Below are 14,230 nucleotides of genomic sequence, written 5' to 3' on the forward strand. Positions count from 1 at the left end.
CCTATGGTTGCTTTTGTCCATCTGTTGTCTCCACACTGCTGCAAAATTATTGGTAAGGCTGGGTATGTGTGTTTGGTGTCCTAAACCTGAAGATTGATTATTTCGACCCACATTAGCCCTAGATCCTGACCCTTCTACTGGGGAGTTTATGTTGACTACTCATTTTAAAAATGTCGAAGCAACGTTATGTAAACTTGTCATCACTAAAGTTGGCATTCCATATGGCTGTTCTCGATCCCCAAAGGGTATAGAGAAACCAGGGGGTATCGAAGGCATGTTTAGAACATTTCCAATCGGTAGGGGGGTGAGGAGGCCCCCTAGGCCCAATGTAAGTCAAAATAGGTTCAGTATGGGGAATCGAATGCGTAGGCATCGAACTTTCCATAGATGGAACTGGTTCAGACACGTGCATTGTGGTTGTGTTCGCCCCCATCGAAGAAGAAAGGGGTGGTATATTGCTGGTTGATGGATTTTGAGAATTTTGGTTATTTGGCGCATCTAAATTTGCCACTCTCCCAGTGGATTTTCCCATTGGTCTGTCTTCGTTGGTTTTTGCTACCTTACCACTCCTTAATAACATACAACGAATTCTTTCGAAAGGGAGAAAATGAATGAATAGCCAGAATAAGGAAAAACAATTTCAATTTTCTAAAAATGTTAGCACTGTCCCACTGGGCATGCCAATTTGTTTATCGTGAAAATTGGTAAACAACCATTGATCTTCCAAATGACTAAATTTGGTTACTTACAAGATCGATCAGATTGATCCTAGGATATGTGCTAATTGTTTAAAGTGAACTCTAGTGAATGTGAATACTTCGACAATATTTGTGATGATGGTGATTAGTGAAAATACTTAGACAGTAAAAGACCAACACAAATTAAAGAAAAGCATTGTAAAAAACGAAAAATAACTAGCAACAAAGATGAATCCTTAAAATAAAGAAGTATTTCTAGAAAATAAAGATAAATAACAGTACTTCAAAGTAAATGACAATGGTGTAAATGAACGTACATTTCTTAATGTACTGTTTCTCTACACACGGGTACTTGGTAAATTTTAGAGACCTTATACACACTTTGACACACACGATCCTAGCACTAAGACCCTCTATTTATACTAATAGAAATATCCGCTTCTAATGGCATCTCAATCACATTGAGACAAATGACGCTTTGCATGGATGAAACTATCCACTATGCTCCACGTGTACCTTCAGTAGTTTCAGATAAGAACAAAGTTCCTCCTTTATTTGAATTTTAAATTTATAGTCGAAACCGTCTTCAAACACTAAAGAATATTTCTAAGTCCCTACTGCACACTGACACTTCTTATCCAGGAACTTTTAATTGGAGCTTCAAATAATAGATCAGTCGAAAACATATTCACAAGACATTCCACTTTTTTAACTCTTAAAATAGGCGTCGAAATTAGGAGCCAACACATATAAGTCAAAGTATTTTTGTTTCACAAAAGTCACGACCACAACACTAATGAAGGCATCCACCTGAAGGATGAAATTGAAGAACTTGTCAAAAAGGAATGAATCACTTGGTATACTTGGGAAGGAGCCCAAAGAGATGACCAAGACCAAAAGAGAGAGATCATAGAGGGCATGATGAGTTGTCAAGAAATAAAAAATCCTTTCTCCCAGAGAAACCATCCACCAAGAAAACTACCAAGGTTGTGAGTGAAGCCAAGGAAAAGAAAGATAATAGCAATGAGGATGAGGAAGAACAAAAAAGGAAACAATAGTATGTCATTTCCATTACATGAGGCCTTCCCAAAGTAGAAAACCCTTCTAAGAGTATTGTGAATAAGATGATCATCGAGTTAATGACAATCAGTAAGAAGGGGGAAACAACTCCTTATGGGAAGTGTCATACCCCGATTTTGGCCCTGAAATTTTTTCCCCATCAATCACTCGTTTGCATTCTTTCTTCATTCACCTTCATATCCTTCATTCATGTTCATGTTCACTATTTCATATTTTTTTTACGTTTTTCACATTCCAAATTTACATTCATATTTTCCTCATTCACATTGAAAAAAAATTCCATTCATATTCAAGAATTTCCACATACTCATTCATAGTTCGATTACTTCGTTCATTCATTCAATCATTATCATCCATGTACATGGCATATGAATAACTTATAATAAAAAAAACATCTCATCACATGAATACATGAAGTCTCTAAGATACAAAGAAAGATTTTGGACTTGCTACGAGAAACACCAATTTTTTCATTCACATCAATGTCATATTCATTACAAATCAATAACTTGTCCGAAACATACATGATTTACAAAGGTGGCACTTAAGTTTTAATTACAAGGAGGAAATTGCCTACTTCGCTCATAATGAACCATGGAAGCATGATAAAGGTTTTCCAAACTATTCACAAAATAACTTCAGAATCAGCACAAGTCGTAGGAGTTCGAGGACGACACAATATCGTTCATTCTAGTTCTGAACCAGCACAAAAGCCTTATGCTTCATAGGTGTGGGATAATGAAGATGCATCAAAGAGATGAAGGAAACCGCCAAAGTATTCCTTGGCAAGACAATTTGTGATGATGTCGTTACCACCCCAGCTTATTTCAATGTTGCTCAATTTCTTTCAGGATCCAATGTTGATGACTTCTCTGCTCCTTATTATCTGCTGTTGAAAATTTTGGAAAGGAAGCTCATGCAGTATTTGTTGAGTTTGGTGGCCGTGTCACTCTTGGAGATGAATCAACTGTCTGGAAAGAGTTCACTGCTTCAGATGGAAGAAAGTATTACTTCAATAAGATTACTCAGCAATCAACATGGACAATACCAGAAGAACTCAAGCTGGCTCGTAAGCAAGCACAGAAAGCTATTAGCCAGGGAATGGTATCAAATGCAAGTGATACATCCAATGTTGCTGCCTCCTCTGCTGCAACACAAACACCAGCTAATGCAGCCAATTCCAACACTTTGACATCTAACGGTCTTGCTTCAAGCCCATCTTCTATTACACCAATTATAGCCTCTGATCATCAACGGTTGGTTTCTGGTTTATCGGTTACCCATGTTTCCAATTTGGTAGTTACTTCAAACACCACAGGAGTTGAACCAAGCACTGTTGTAACTGTGAGTACTGCACCCACAACAGTCACAGGAAGCTCAGGAATAGCAACCAACTCACTTGATTAAAAAATTCCACCCATTGCTGAAAATCAGGCAACTCATGATTCTACTTCTTCTGTCAATAGAGTTCCTCTTCAAGATGTGGAGGAAGGCAAAAGAGGATTTTCTATAGTTGGACAAACTAATGTGACTCCTTCAGAGGAGAAAACCAACGATGGTGAAACTTTTGTATATGCAAATAAGTTGGAAGCAAAAAATGCATTTAAAGGGCTTCTGGAATCTGCGAATGTTCATTCTGATTGGACGTGGGAACAGGCAATGTGAGAAATCATCAGTGATAAAAGATATAATGCCCTGAAAACACTTGGTGAGCAAAAACAAGCATTCAATGAGTATTTGGGCCAAAGGAAGAAGCTAGAGGCTGAAGAGAGGCGCATAAAGCAGAAAAAGGCCCGTGAAGAATTCACAAAGATGTTAGAAGAGTGCAAGGAGCTAAAATCGTCCACTAGATGGAGCAAAGCTATAAGTATGCTTGAAAATGATGAACGATTCAATGCCGTTGAAAGACCTAGAGACCGGGAAGATTTATTTGAAAGCTACATGGTGGAACTTGAGAGAAAGGAAAAGGAAAATGCTGCAGAGGAACACCGGCGAAATTTAGCAGAATATAGGAAGTTTCTGAGACCCTGTGATTTTGTGAAGGTGAATAGTCATTGGCGAAAAATCCAAGATCGGCTAGAGGATGATGATAGACACTTAGTACTAAAAAAAGTTGACCGCTTGCTTGTTTACCAGGATTATATTCGTGACTTGGAGAAGGAGGAAGAGGAACAGAAAAGAATACAGAAGGAACGACTCCGTCGGGGTGAAAGGCAAAACCGTGATGCATTTCGCAAGTTGCTGGAAGAACATATTGCTGATGGAGTTCTTACTGCTAAAACACAATGGCGAGGTTACTGCTTGAAGGTGAAAGAGTTGCCTCAATATCAATCTGTTGCATTAAATACATTTGGTTCTACCCCGAGAGATTTATATGAGGATGTCTTTGAAGATCTTGAAAAGAAATATCATTAGGCCAAGACGCACTCTTCTTGTTCGACCAAATGATTCCCTCGCACGCCGAAACAATGATTCTGAAGCTAGCACTGTTGTTAACCCTTCTCAAGATGCAAATGTTCACACCAAAGTTCCTCAAGGGGCCGATGATGAAAAGGCCATTGAGTTGGAGAGTTTGTCTTCTTATATGAGTTCACTTGGATTCACATAAATGGAATATGTAGAAGGCAACCAACATGAAGCTTCAATTGATGATTCAAAGCAAATTAAAATTCAAAAGGCTCGCCTGAATTTATATCATCAGTGAAGACATTTTGTTTTCTCTTGGAACACTCTATGTCATTTGAAGACTCTGTTGAGTTGCATGTCACTTCTTCCAAAGCATTGCTTATAATTGGATCGCATATGCCAGAGGTGGTAGCATCACATTATGCTCTCAAAGTTCCATGGCTTAAGCAACTACTACTGAATCATGTAGATTGGAACACTCGGGAATCCATTGCATGTTTACTTGGAATCGTGTCTTCTGCTCTTCCTCTGCCTGCAACATCTGATGTTATTTCGGAATTGACTTTAATTTTCAGCTGTCATACCCCAAAATTTAACCGTTATTTTTATGATACTTTCAACAGGTTCCAATGAGGTCTATTCATTTTTCAAAGCATTAATCTCAAAGGAACAAAGATCTAGCGCACAGGTTACCAAATCCAGAAGATGACCTGAACTGTCATGCTCGCTAGGCGAGCAAACCCTTCGCTAGGCGAAACCCACGCTTCATCCTTCGGTCCAGCGAACCTTGTTGGTTTAGCTACTGGAATGCTCGCTACCTACTCACTAGATGCTCGCCTAGCGAGTAAGTACTAGTTGTGCTTTTATCCAAGTCTGGGAGTATTCGCTGGAACACTCACTGAGTGTTCGCCTAGCGAACCCTTCGCTAGCTCACTCGCCTAGCGAAGCTTGCGGATATACAAAAATTCTGGGCCTGAATTGCCTTCAGTCTGAGCCCACCAAGACATAAAAAATCAGCTATAAATTCCAAGACTTCATTTGAAAAAGAGGACAAAGGAGAAAACCCTGGAGACAACCCTGAATAACGGAGAAAACCCTAGAAGCTAATTCAGAGCAGACTCCATATACGCGGAAGGGAACTCATCTGCACAAAGGTTACCTCCACCAACTCTATCAGGCCTAAACCCTAAGGTGCAATTCAGTTTCATTCAATCAGGTTTGCCCTATTCCCACTACTCTATGCTCCAATTTGAAATTTCTAAATGTATGAAGCATTGTGGTTGAATTTGGAAGGGTAGGTATTGTTAGGTTCTGCCTGTAGGTTTAGATGTGCATGAATGTGTAAAACCATACCTTGAATGTTTAACCACGTAATTTCTGTAATGGATGCCATAGGGTTTGGGGTTTCCGAAATCGTACCAGTATCAAAGAAGAACCCAGAACCCGCAGCCGTTCGCTAGCACCTCGCTAAGCGAACATGTAGCGAGGGTTCGCCAGGCCTTCGCTAGGCGAGGCAGTAGCGAACATGACAGTAGTTGATTTTTTTCTGTTTGCATTCTGATCTGTTTGGGATTTGTTTGACATGTTTTCTATTGCATTTGCATGCTGTTTGCCTGACACTATTATTGCTATGATTCTTTTGTTCGGTGCAACTCTTGATTGCACCCCATCCCATTATTCTAACATGTTTGCTGAGTTTTTGTAAGGGCTCATATGACCCTTGAAGAGATGCTCGGTATTCCATTTTATTTATGGGATACCATTGTGGAGATTTATTCTGATTACTTGGCCAATTACATTGCCTTCGAATATATGATCTTGGCCCTCTCTATGTTGCCTTACGATATTACGGTCATGTCCTGCGAATGTGGGGATACCCTTAGCAAAGACCCTTTTGATTAATCATCATCATCCCTAAACAGATAAGTCATAGTCCCTTCGATCAAAAGGTCAATGTCCCTACGAGATAAACCTTGTCCCTCGAATGTCGCCTTCGAATATATGACTTTGTCCCTCGATGACCCTTTGTTGTAGCCTACGATTAAATGATGATCATCCCTTCGAATGCTAAGGTATCCTTACAAATGTTGCCTTCAATGACCAATCGACGACCCCACGATGTCCCTTTACATCCAAAGAATAAGACTACTTACTTCTCAATAGTAAGGACAGTTTTACCCTCCTAAGGATAGGAAATACCTATAAAGACCTTGGTTAGGTATAACTCTTAAATGCTTGCTCACAGCTTAAAATACTTTTCACACCTCACACTTTTCAAAACATCTTTAAGAAAATCACCACTTGGTATACATTCGCACCAGAATCATCGCCGAGTTATATTTTTCTAAACATCTTTCAAAATCAAACGAGATAAACACTTTGTATACATTCGTACAAGAATCATTACAAAGTTAAACTCTCCTTTCAAAATATTTTCTAAACACACCACATTTCTAAAACACTTTCTCAAACAAGGAAAACATAAGTGAGTTAAGCAATTAAGAGCCCATGGATAACCATGGATATAAAGGGTGCTAACACCTTCCCTTTGTATAATGTACCTCCCAAACTCGAAATCTAATCAAGGTCTTTCCTGTTCTTTTCCGCCTTTCCTTATTGGATAAAAGAAAAGTCGGTGGCGACTCTTGCTATCCGCAACATTGCTTTTCAAAGCAAAAACACAAAGTCAGTTCACTGTATCACAGAACTGGCGACTTTGCTGGGGACTCTTAAAAAGAGAGGTTACCTTAAAGACAAGATCACTTGTGTTTTCGAATTGTTTCTTTTTCTGATTTACTTTTAAGGAATTATTTGGGTATTCTATGCTTGAGTGAAAGATCCTACACCCGGATCTAGTGTACCTTAGGTAAGTAGCAAGAGATCATCGCGACTGTCTGGCGTATACTGGAATGGTTAAAATGATGGCTACAATTAATGTGACACTTTGGATGTCCTGATGTTCCTCATGTTTACTTGAGGAAAAATTTGGCGTCTGCGCGGTGTCATCAAAGCATTAACTAGACCTTTAGAACCCTAATTGACTCATCCTAGCCATTAGAAAGTAGTGAGATAACTGACTTCGGTTCCGACTGGGGTTGGTTGATACTCGATACTACACTCTTTGAGATTGGACTTTAGGGAAATTTTGGTCAACCGCTTGGTGTTGCACTGAAGTGGACTTAAGGAAAGGTCAATGATTTGAGATCCTTCTAGAACCCGGTTACTATTCTAGGACAGGTTGAACCAACCAAACTTCAGTGGGGAGGGTACTTACCTATGGAACTCATGCAAGCCTTAAAACCTAGGAATAATTGCGGTGTGACTTGTTTGTGCTTGTTACTTACTTAACATCATAACATCATAACATCATAACATCATAACATTATAGCATCATAACATCATGGCATTGTGGCATTGTACTAACCGTTTCGAGGACTTAGGGATTTAACTTTGCTCTGTTTTGTAAGGCTATGGCTTCCAGGAAGACCATCCGGATCAATTTTGTAGCGACCTCTCCTCAACTCAAGGATTTAGTGTCAGAACTTCCCGATCTTGCTCAGTTCATCAAGAAACATGGTTATCTCCTCAATTTAGTTACCACCGGTTTCAAGGAAGATATGATGAGGGTTCTATTCCAGTTCTTCGATCCTAAACATCATTGCTTCACCTTCCCAGATTATCAGTTGGTACCCACATTAGAAGAATTTTCCAGGTTACTTGGTATACCTATCCTTGATCAAACACCGTTCAATGGTCTAGAAAAGATTCCGAGGTCTGAAGAGGTTGATGCGGCTTTACACATGACAAAGTCCGATATCGAAACTAATTGGGTAACAAGAAGTGGAGTTAAGGGTTTACTTGCCAAATTTATGATAAATAAGGCCCGAGAATTCCTAAAAGCTATGAGTGTCCATGCTTTCGAAGATGTTCTAGCATTACTAATCTACGGTTTGGTGCTATTTCCTAATCCGGACCAATTCGTAGACATAAATGCTGTTAAGATATTTCTCACTCATAACCCTGTGCCCACCTTGCTTGGAGACGTTTTGCATTCCCTTCACACTCGTACTATGAAAAGGCAAGGGACTCTCATGTGTTGCGTACCTTTATTATCTAGGTGGTTTATTTCGCACCTTCCTCAATCAGTCTTGAAGAATGAGCAAAATTTGAAATGGTCTCAAAGGATAATGTCGCTCTCCCATCCAGACATCCATTGGTGTCCCCAACCCAAAGACAATGTTATCATCATTGACCGTTGTGGAGAATTCTATAACGTACCACTCCTGGGGATAATAGGAGGTATTACTTATAATCCTGCTTTAGCCCTACGTCAGTTTGGTTATGCTCGAAGAGATGGTCCACATGAAACAATTATCCAAGGCACTGTGTTTGATTATGACAACGATTCTCAAGGTCTCCGTCAAAGGTTTGTACGAGCTTGGGGCATGGTGAAAAGAAGTACTTTAGGACAGAAAAACTCTATTCCTATGGAACCTTATCTCAGATGGGTACGCGCCAGAGCTCGTGAGCTTATCATGCCATATCTTGCAATCGGGCCTCTGATTGTTGAACCAAAAGTGGAAGGAGGTACCCCTCAGATCATTCCTTATCCAGATATGCCTACCAATGTTGAAGAATTGAAGAAATCTTAGATCCAGTTGAGAGAGGAAAGGGATACTTTTGAAGCTCAGTTCTGTGCTGAAAGGAAGAAAGTATTAGAGCTCACCAGCCAGCTTAATAAGGAACGAAGTCTCAATGCATATCTCCGCCCAAAAAGAAGCCGTCCCTGGGAGACTTGAGCTTTTATTTTGTTTGTAATGAACATTGATTAAAAAAATTATTAATAAAAGTTCCCTTTTTTGGGGGGTTTACGCAAAGTTAAATTCCAAAATTCCTTGAAAACATTTCATACATTGCATAGCATAACATAACATTGCATAACAGGTACTCTAAAGGATCAATGTTCTCACGATTTCATTCAATCAGGAAAATGGCTCTCGAACAAACTGTCAAGGATCTCCAGGCTCAGAATGCTCAATTCCAGAAGATGATCTTGAACCTATCCAAGGGGCAGGAGGAACTGAAGACTCTATTGCTTGAGAAGAAGAAAGACAAGAAGTCTGTGAGTTGTATTAACCCGGGAAGAAGGTTTAAAGGACAGGCTCCAGGAGTCAAGATTGGAATTTCGAAGGACAAAGAAGATGAGTCAGAAAATGATTCGGAAGACGAGAATGCTGATCCCTTCAACCCCGATGACGACTATGAAAATTATGAGAACGAACAGTACTCTCCGAGAGGTGATAAGTATAAGTTGCTGGAAGAACGTATGCTAGCTATGGAGGGTCAGAAGGCACCCGATTTGGATTTCGAAAGCTTAGGTCTGGTCTCTGATGTGGTCATTCCTCGCAAATTCAAGATCCCCACTTTCACTAAGTACGATGGTGCGTCTTGTCCTCAGATGCATCTGAGAGCTTATGTGAGAAAGATTCAGCCGTATACCACTGATAGGAAGCTATGGATCCATTTCTTCCAAGAGAGTCTATATGGCACACAGTTAGAGTGGTATTATCAGCTCGAGAGCTCTAACATCTGCACCTGGACTGATTTAGCGACAACTTTCTACAAGCACTACCAGTATAATTCTGAATTAGTGCCTACTCGGCTACAGCTGCAGAATATGACTATGGGCTCTAAAGAAAGCTTCAAAGAATATGCTCAAAAATGGAGAGATTTGGCTGGCAGAGTCAAACCCCCTATGACTGATCGAGAATTAGTGGACATGTTCATGGGTACACTGACTGGCCCGTTCTACAGCCATCTTTTGGGAAGTTCCTCATCGGGTTTCACTGAACTTATATTGACGGGTGATCGTGTTGAAAGCGGCATTCGAAGTGGAAAGATACAGGCGGCTACCTCCGCAAGCACCAGAAAGTCTTATCAGGGGAAGAATGAATCAAATGCTGTGTACGGTCAAAGGGGTCATAACAAGAAAAATCGTGACCATACTGTTGGAGCAGTTACGATCGCATCACCGCCACCTCAAAACTTCCAACACAGACAAGACATGCCAAGAAGACAGTTTACCAAGATCAATATGACGTTAGCACAAGCACTACAGGGTATGCTAAAAGCAAATTTAATTACCCTCAGAGATCTTCCTGCAAATCCCAACACTACTTCTCCTCGTTATAATCCCAATGCCAGGTGTGCATATCACTCTGATAGCCCCGGGCATGATACAAACGATTGTTGGTTGTTGAAGAATAAGATTCAGGATATGATCGACGCTGGAGAGATTGATTTTGATCCTCCGGAGACTCCTAATGTCATCAGTGCTCCTCTGCCTAATCATGATAAGACTGTTAATGCTGTAGAAGATGCTGATAGCGATTGCGACTTGGATAGCTGGATTTTCCCAACAATTGGTGACGGACCCAATAATTGGAAGGCTGAAGACACTATCCTGATTTCCTTTAGTCAGGAGTAATTGTTATTGCTGTTTTAGTGTTTCAAATTTTGTAATTTTTTAAGCATTGTGTCTATACCCGGGGCACAATAGCTAATTTTTCAAGGGTTTTGTCATTTTCATAAGCATATTCACATTCAATAAATCAATGGACTTTTTGCATTCAAATATTGCGCTCTTTATCTTTCCTGTCATCTTTCAAATAAGCTATGTTTTCTTACACACACTCAAATAACAAATTGCAGATCCATATCCACTTTAGATCCTGTTGATAATAATTCTGCTACTGTTAATTATGGCTTTAAAAATCCGATCTACCAAGCCGAGGATGGAAGTGAGGAAGATTGCGAAGTGCCTGGAGAGCTTGCCAGACTGTTGCTGCAAGAAGAAAAGACTATACAGCCGCATGGGGAATCAATTGAAATTGTAAATCTGGGTACTGAAGTAGACAAGAAAGAAGTCAAAATAGGAGCAGGCTTGGAAAACAGTGTCAAAGAAAGATTGATTCAGATGTTACATGACTATGTAGAGATTTTTGCTTGGTCTTATGAAGACATACCAGGACTGGATACTGATATAGTAGTACATCGTTTGCCGATGAAGGAAGATTGTCATCCTGTTAAGCAAAAGGTTCGTCGCATGCGTCCTGAAATGTCCGAGAAAATCAAAGTCGAGGTTATGAAACAATTTAATGCAGGCTTTCTAGCTGTTACTTATTATCCTCAATGGGTTGCTAATGTGGTACCAGTGCCAAAGAAGGATGGTAAGGTGCGAATGTGTGTAGATTACAGAGATTTGAATAAAGCAAGTCCCAAAGATGACTTTCCACTTCCGCACATTGATGTTCTGGTAGATAACACCGCTTAACACAAGGTATTCTCATTCATGGATGGATTCTCAGGTTATAACCAGATTAAGATGGCACCTGAAGACATGGAGAAAACTACATTTGTGACGCAATGGGGCACTTTCTGTTACAAAGTAATGCCATTCGGTTTAAAGAATGCAGGGGCAACATACCAGCGTGCTATGGTGGTTTTGTTCCATGATATGATCCATCATGAAATAGAGGTATATGTGGATGACATGATAGCCAAATCTCATATTGAAGAAGAACATCTCGATCATTTATACAAACTGTTTGAGAGGTTGAAGAAATACAAGTTGAGATTGAACCCGGACAAATGCACCTTTGGAGTAAGATCCGGTAAACTCTTGGGCTTTATTGTCAATGGTAAAGGAATTAAGGTTGACCCGGCTAAGGTGAGAGCTATTCAAGAAATGCCAGTTCCCCGTACAGATAAAGAAGTCAGAGGTTTCTTGGGACGCTTGAATTACATTGCCCGATTTATCTCCCATTTGACTGCTACTTGCAAACCCATCTTCAAATTACTGAGGAAAAATCAAGAGATAATATGGAATGATGAATGTCAAGAAGCTTTTGACAAAATCAAGAAGTATCTCCAAGAACCTCCAATTCTGATGCCACCAGTTGAAGGAAGACCTCTAATCATGTATTTGACCGTGTTAAAAAATTCAATGGGGTGTGTGCTGGGGCAACATGACGAGTCTGGTCGAAAAGAGCATGCAATATACTACCTTAGCAAAAAGTTTACCGACTGTGAAACAAGATACTCACTGCTTGAGAAAACTTGTTGTGCTTTGGCTTGGGCTGCTCGCCGACTAAGACAGTATATGTTGAATCATACCACTTTATTGATTTCTAAGATGGATCCTATCAAATATATATTTGAGAAACCTGCTCTCTCCGGAAGAATAGCAAGATGGCAGATGATTTTAACAGAGTATGACATCTAGTATACTACCCAGAAAGCAATCAAAGGAAGCGTGTTAGCTGATCATTTGGCTCATTAAGCAGTTGATGATTACCAATCTATGAATTTTGAGTTCCCTGATGAGGATGTTATGCTTGTTACTGATTATGAAGAACCTGGACCGGATGAAGGACCCGAACTGGGATCCCGATGGACTATGGCTTTTGATGGATCTTCTAATGCATTAGGCAATGGTGTTGGTGTTGTAATTATTTCTCCCAAGGATTGCCATACGCCTTTCACTGCTAGACTATATTTTGATTGTACCAATAATATGACTGAGTATGAAGCATGTATTTTGGGACTCAGAGCTGCTATAGACCTGAGAATCAAGTTTTTGAGTGTGTACGGAGACTCAGCCTTAGTAATCAGTCAGATCAAAGGAGAATGGGACACTAAACATCCGAATCTCATCCCTTATCGAGAGCGGGTGTTGACATTAATCCCATACTTTGAAGAGATTACATTCGAACATATTCCACGAGAAGAGAATCAGTTGGCAGACGCATTGGCTACCATGTCATCTATGTTCAGAGTCAGATGGGACAATGAAGCTCCCATGATCACCATTGAACGATTAGATGAACCAGCAAATTGTTATGAACTTAACGCTGATGAAGTAGAAGAGAAACCTTGGTTCCACGAAATAAAAAGATATTTAGAAACTCAGGAATACCCTGAAGGGGCATCCATCAATGACAGAAAAATTCTGAGGAAGTTCTTCGCTAAATTCTTCTTGAGTAATGGAGTATTATACAAACGTAATCATGATTCGATTTTGCTTCGCTGTATGGATAAAAAGGAAGCAGAAAAGATTATGGAAGACATGCATGACGGTATTTTTGGGACTCATTCTAGTGGACATACAATGGCCAAGAAGATTCTGAGATCAGGGTATTATTGGTCTACTATGGAAGTTGATTGCCACCATCACTCCAGAACTTGTCACAAGTGCCAGATCTATACGAACAGAGTACACGTACCTCCTGATCCATTGAACGTGTTGATAGCTCCTTGGCCCTTTGTAATGTGGGGGATTGATATGATTGGAGAGATTAAACCTACTGCTTCTAATGGACGTCATTTCATTCTTGTTGCTATTGATTACTTTACGAAGTGGGTAGAGGCAGCCTCATTTGCTTCTGTCACCAAGAATGTGGTAGCACGGTTCATCAAGAATAGTCTTATTTGTCGGTATGGCATCCCTGAAAGAGTTATCACTGATATTGGTACTAATTTGAACAACAAGATGATTACTGAACTCTGCACGCAGTTCAAAATAAAACACCATAACTCTTCTCCGTACCGGCCAAAGATGAATGGCACCGTAGAAGCTGCTAATAAGAATATTAAGAAGATTATACAAAAGATGACAGTAACATACAAAGACTGGCATGAGATGTTACCATTTGCTCATCATGGTTATCGCACTTCAGTACGCACTTCGACAGGGGCAACTCCTTTCTCTTTAGTCTACGGAATGGAAGCTGTTTTACCAGTGGAAATTCAGATTCCCTCTCTAAGAATTATGAAAGATGCAGGCTTAGATGAAGATGAATGGATTCAGACTCGACTCGATCAGATAAATTTGATTGATGAAAAGAGACTTGCGGCTGTTTGTCATGGGCAGATATATCAGAAGCGCATGACCCAGGCATTTAATAAAAAAGTCAAGAGATAGGTGTATCAAATTGGCGACTTGGTGATAAAGCGTATCATTCTACCACAAGGTGATCCTAGAGGCA

At 40.0% G+C, this 14,230-nt stretch overlaps 1 protein-coding gene and 1 pseudogene across 1 annotated transcript in view; both read left to right on the plus strand.

The window, feature by feature from the left end:
* Positions 1-387: 387 nt before the first annotated feature.
* Positions 388-4,208, plus strand: LOC127104717 (pre-mRNA-processing protein 40A-like; annotated as a pseudogene).
* A 178-nt stretch (positions 4,209-4,386) lies between these two features.
* LOC127104718 (uncharacterized) overlaps positions 4,387-14,230 on the plus strand; it is a 39,945-nt gene continuing 30,101 nt past the window's right edge. Inside the window, exons 1-3 of the mRNA XM_051041884.1 lie at positions 4,387-4,402; positions 4,480-4,714; positions 11,348-11,379. Of these exons, the coding sequence (XP_050897841.1) occupies positions 4,387-4,402; positions 4,480-4,714; positions 11,348-11,379 (283 nt within the window). The remainder of the gene's footprint in view (positions 4,403-4,479; positions 4,715-11,347; positions 11,380-14,230) is intronic.

This window comes from Lathyrus oleraceus, chromosome 7, assembly GCF_024323335.1.
Source record: "Lathyrus oleraceus cultivar Zhongwan6 chromosome 7, CAAS_Psat_ZW6_1.0, whole genome shotgun sequence".
Classification (NCBI taxonomy): Eukaryota; Viridiplantae; Streptophyta; class Magnoliopsida; order Fabales; family Fabaceae; genus Lathyrus; species Lathyrus oleraceus.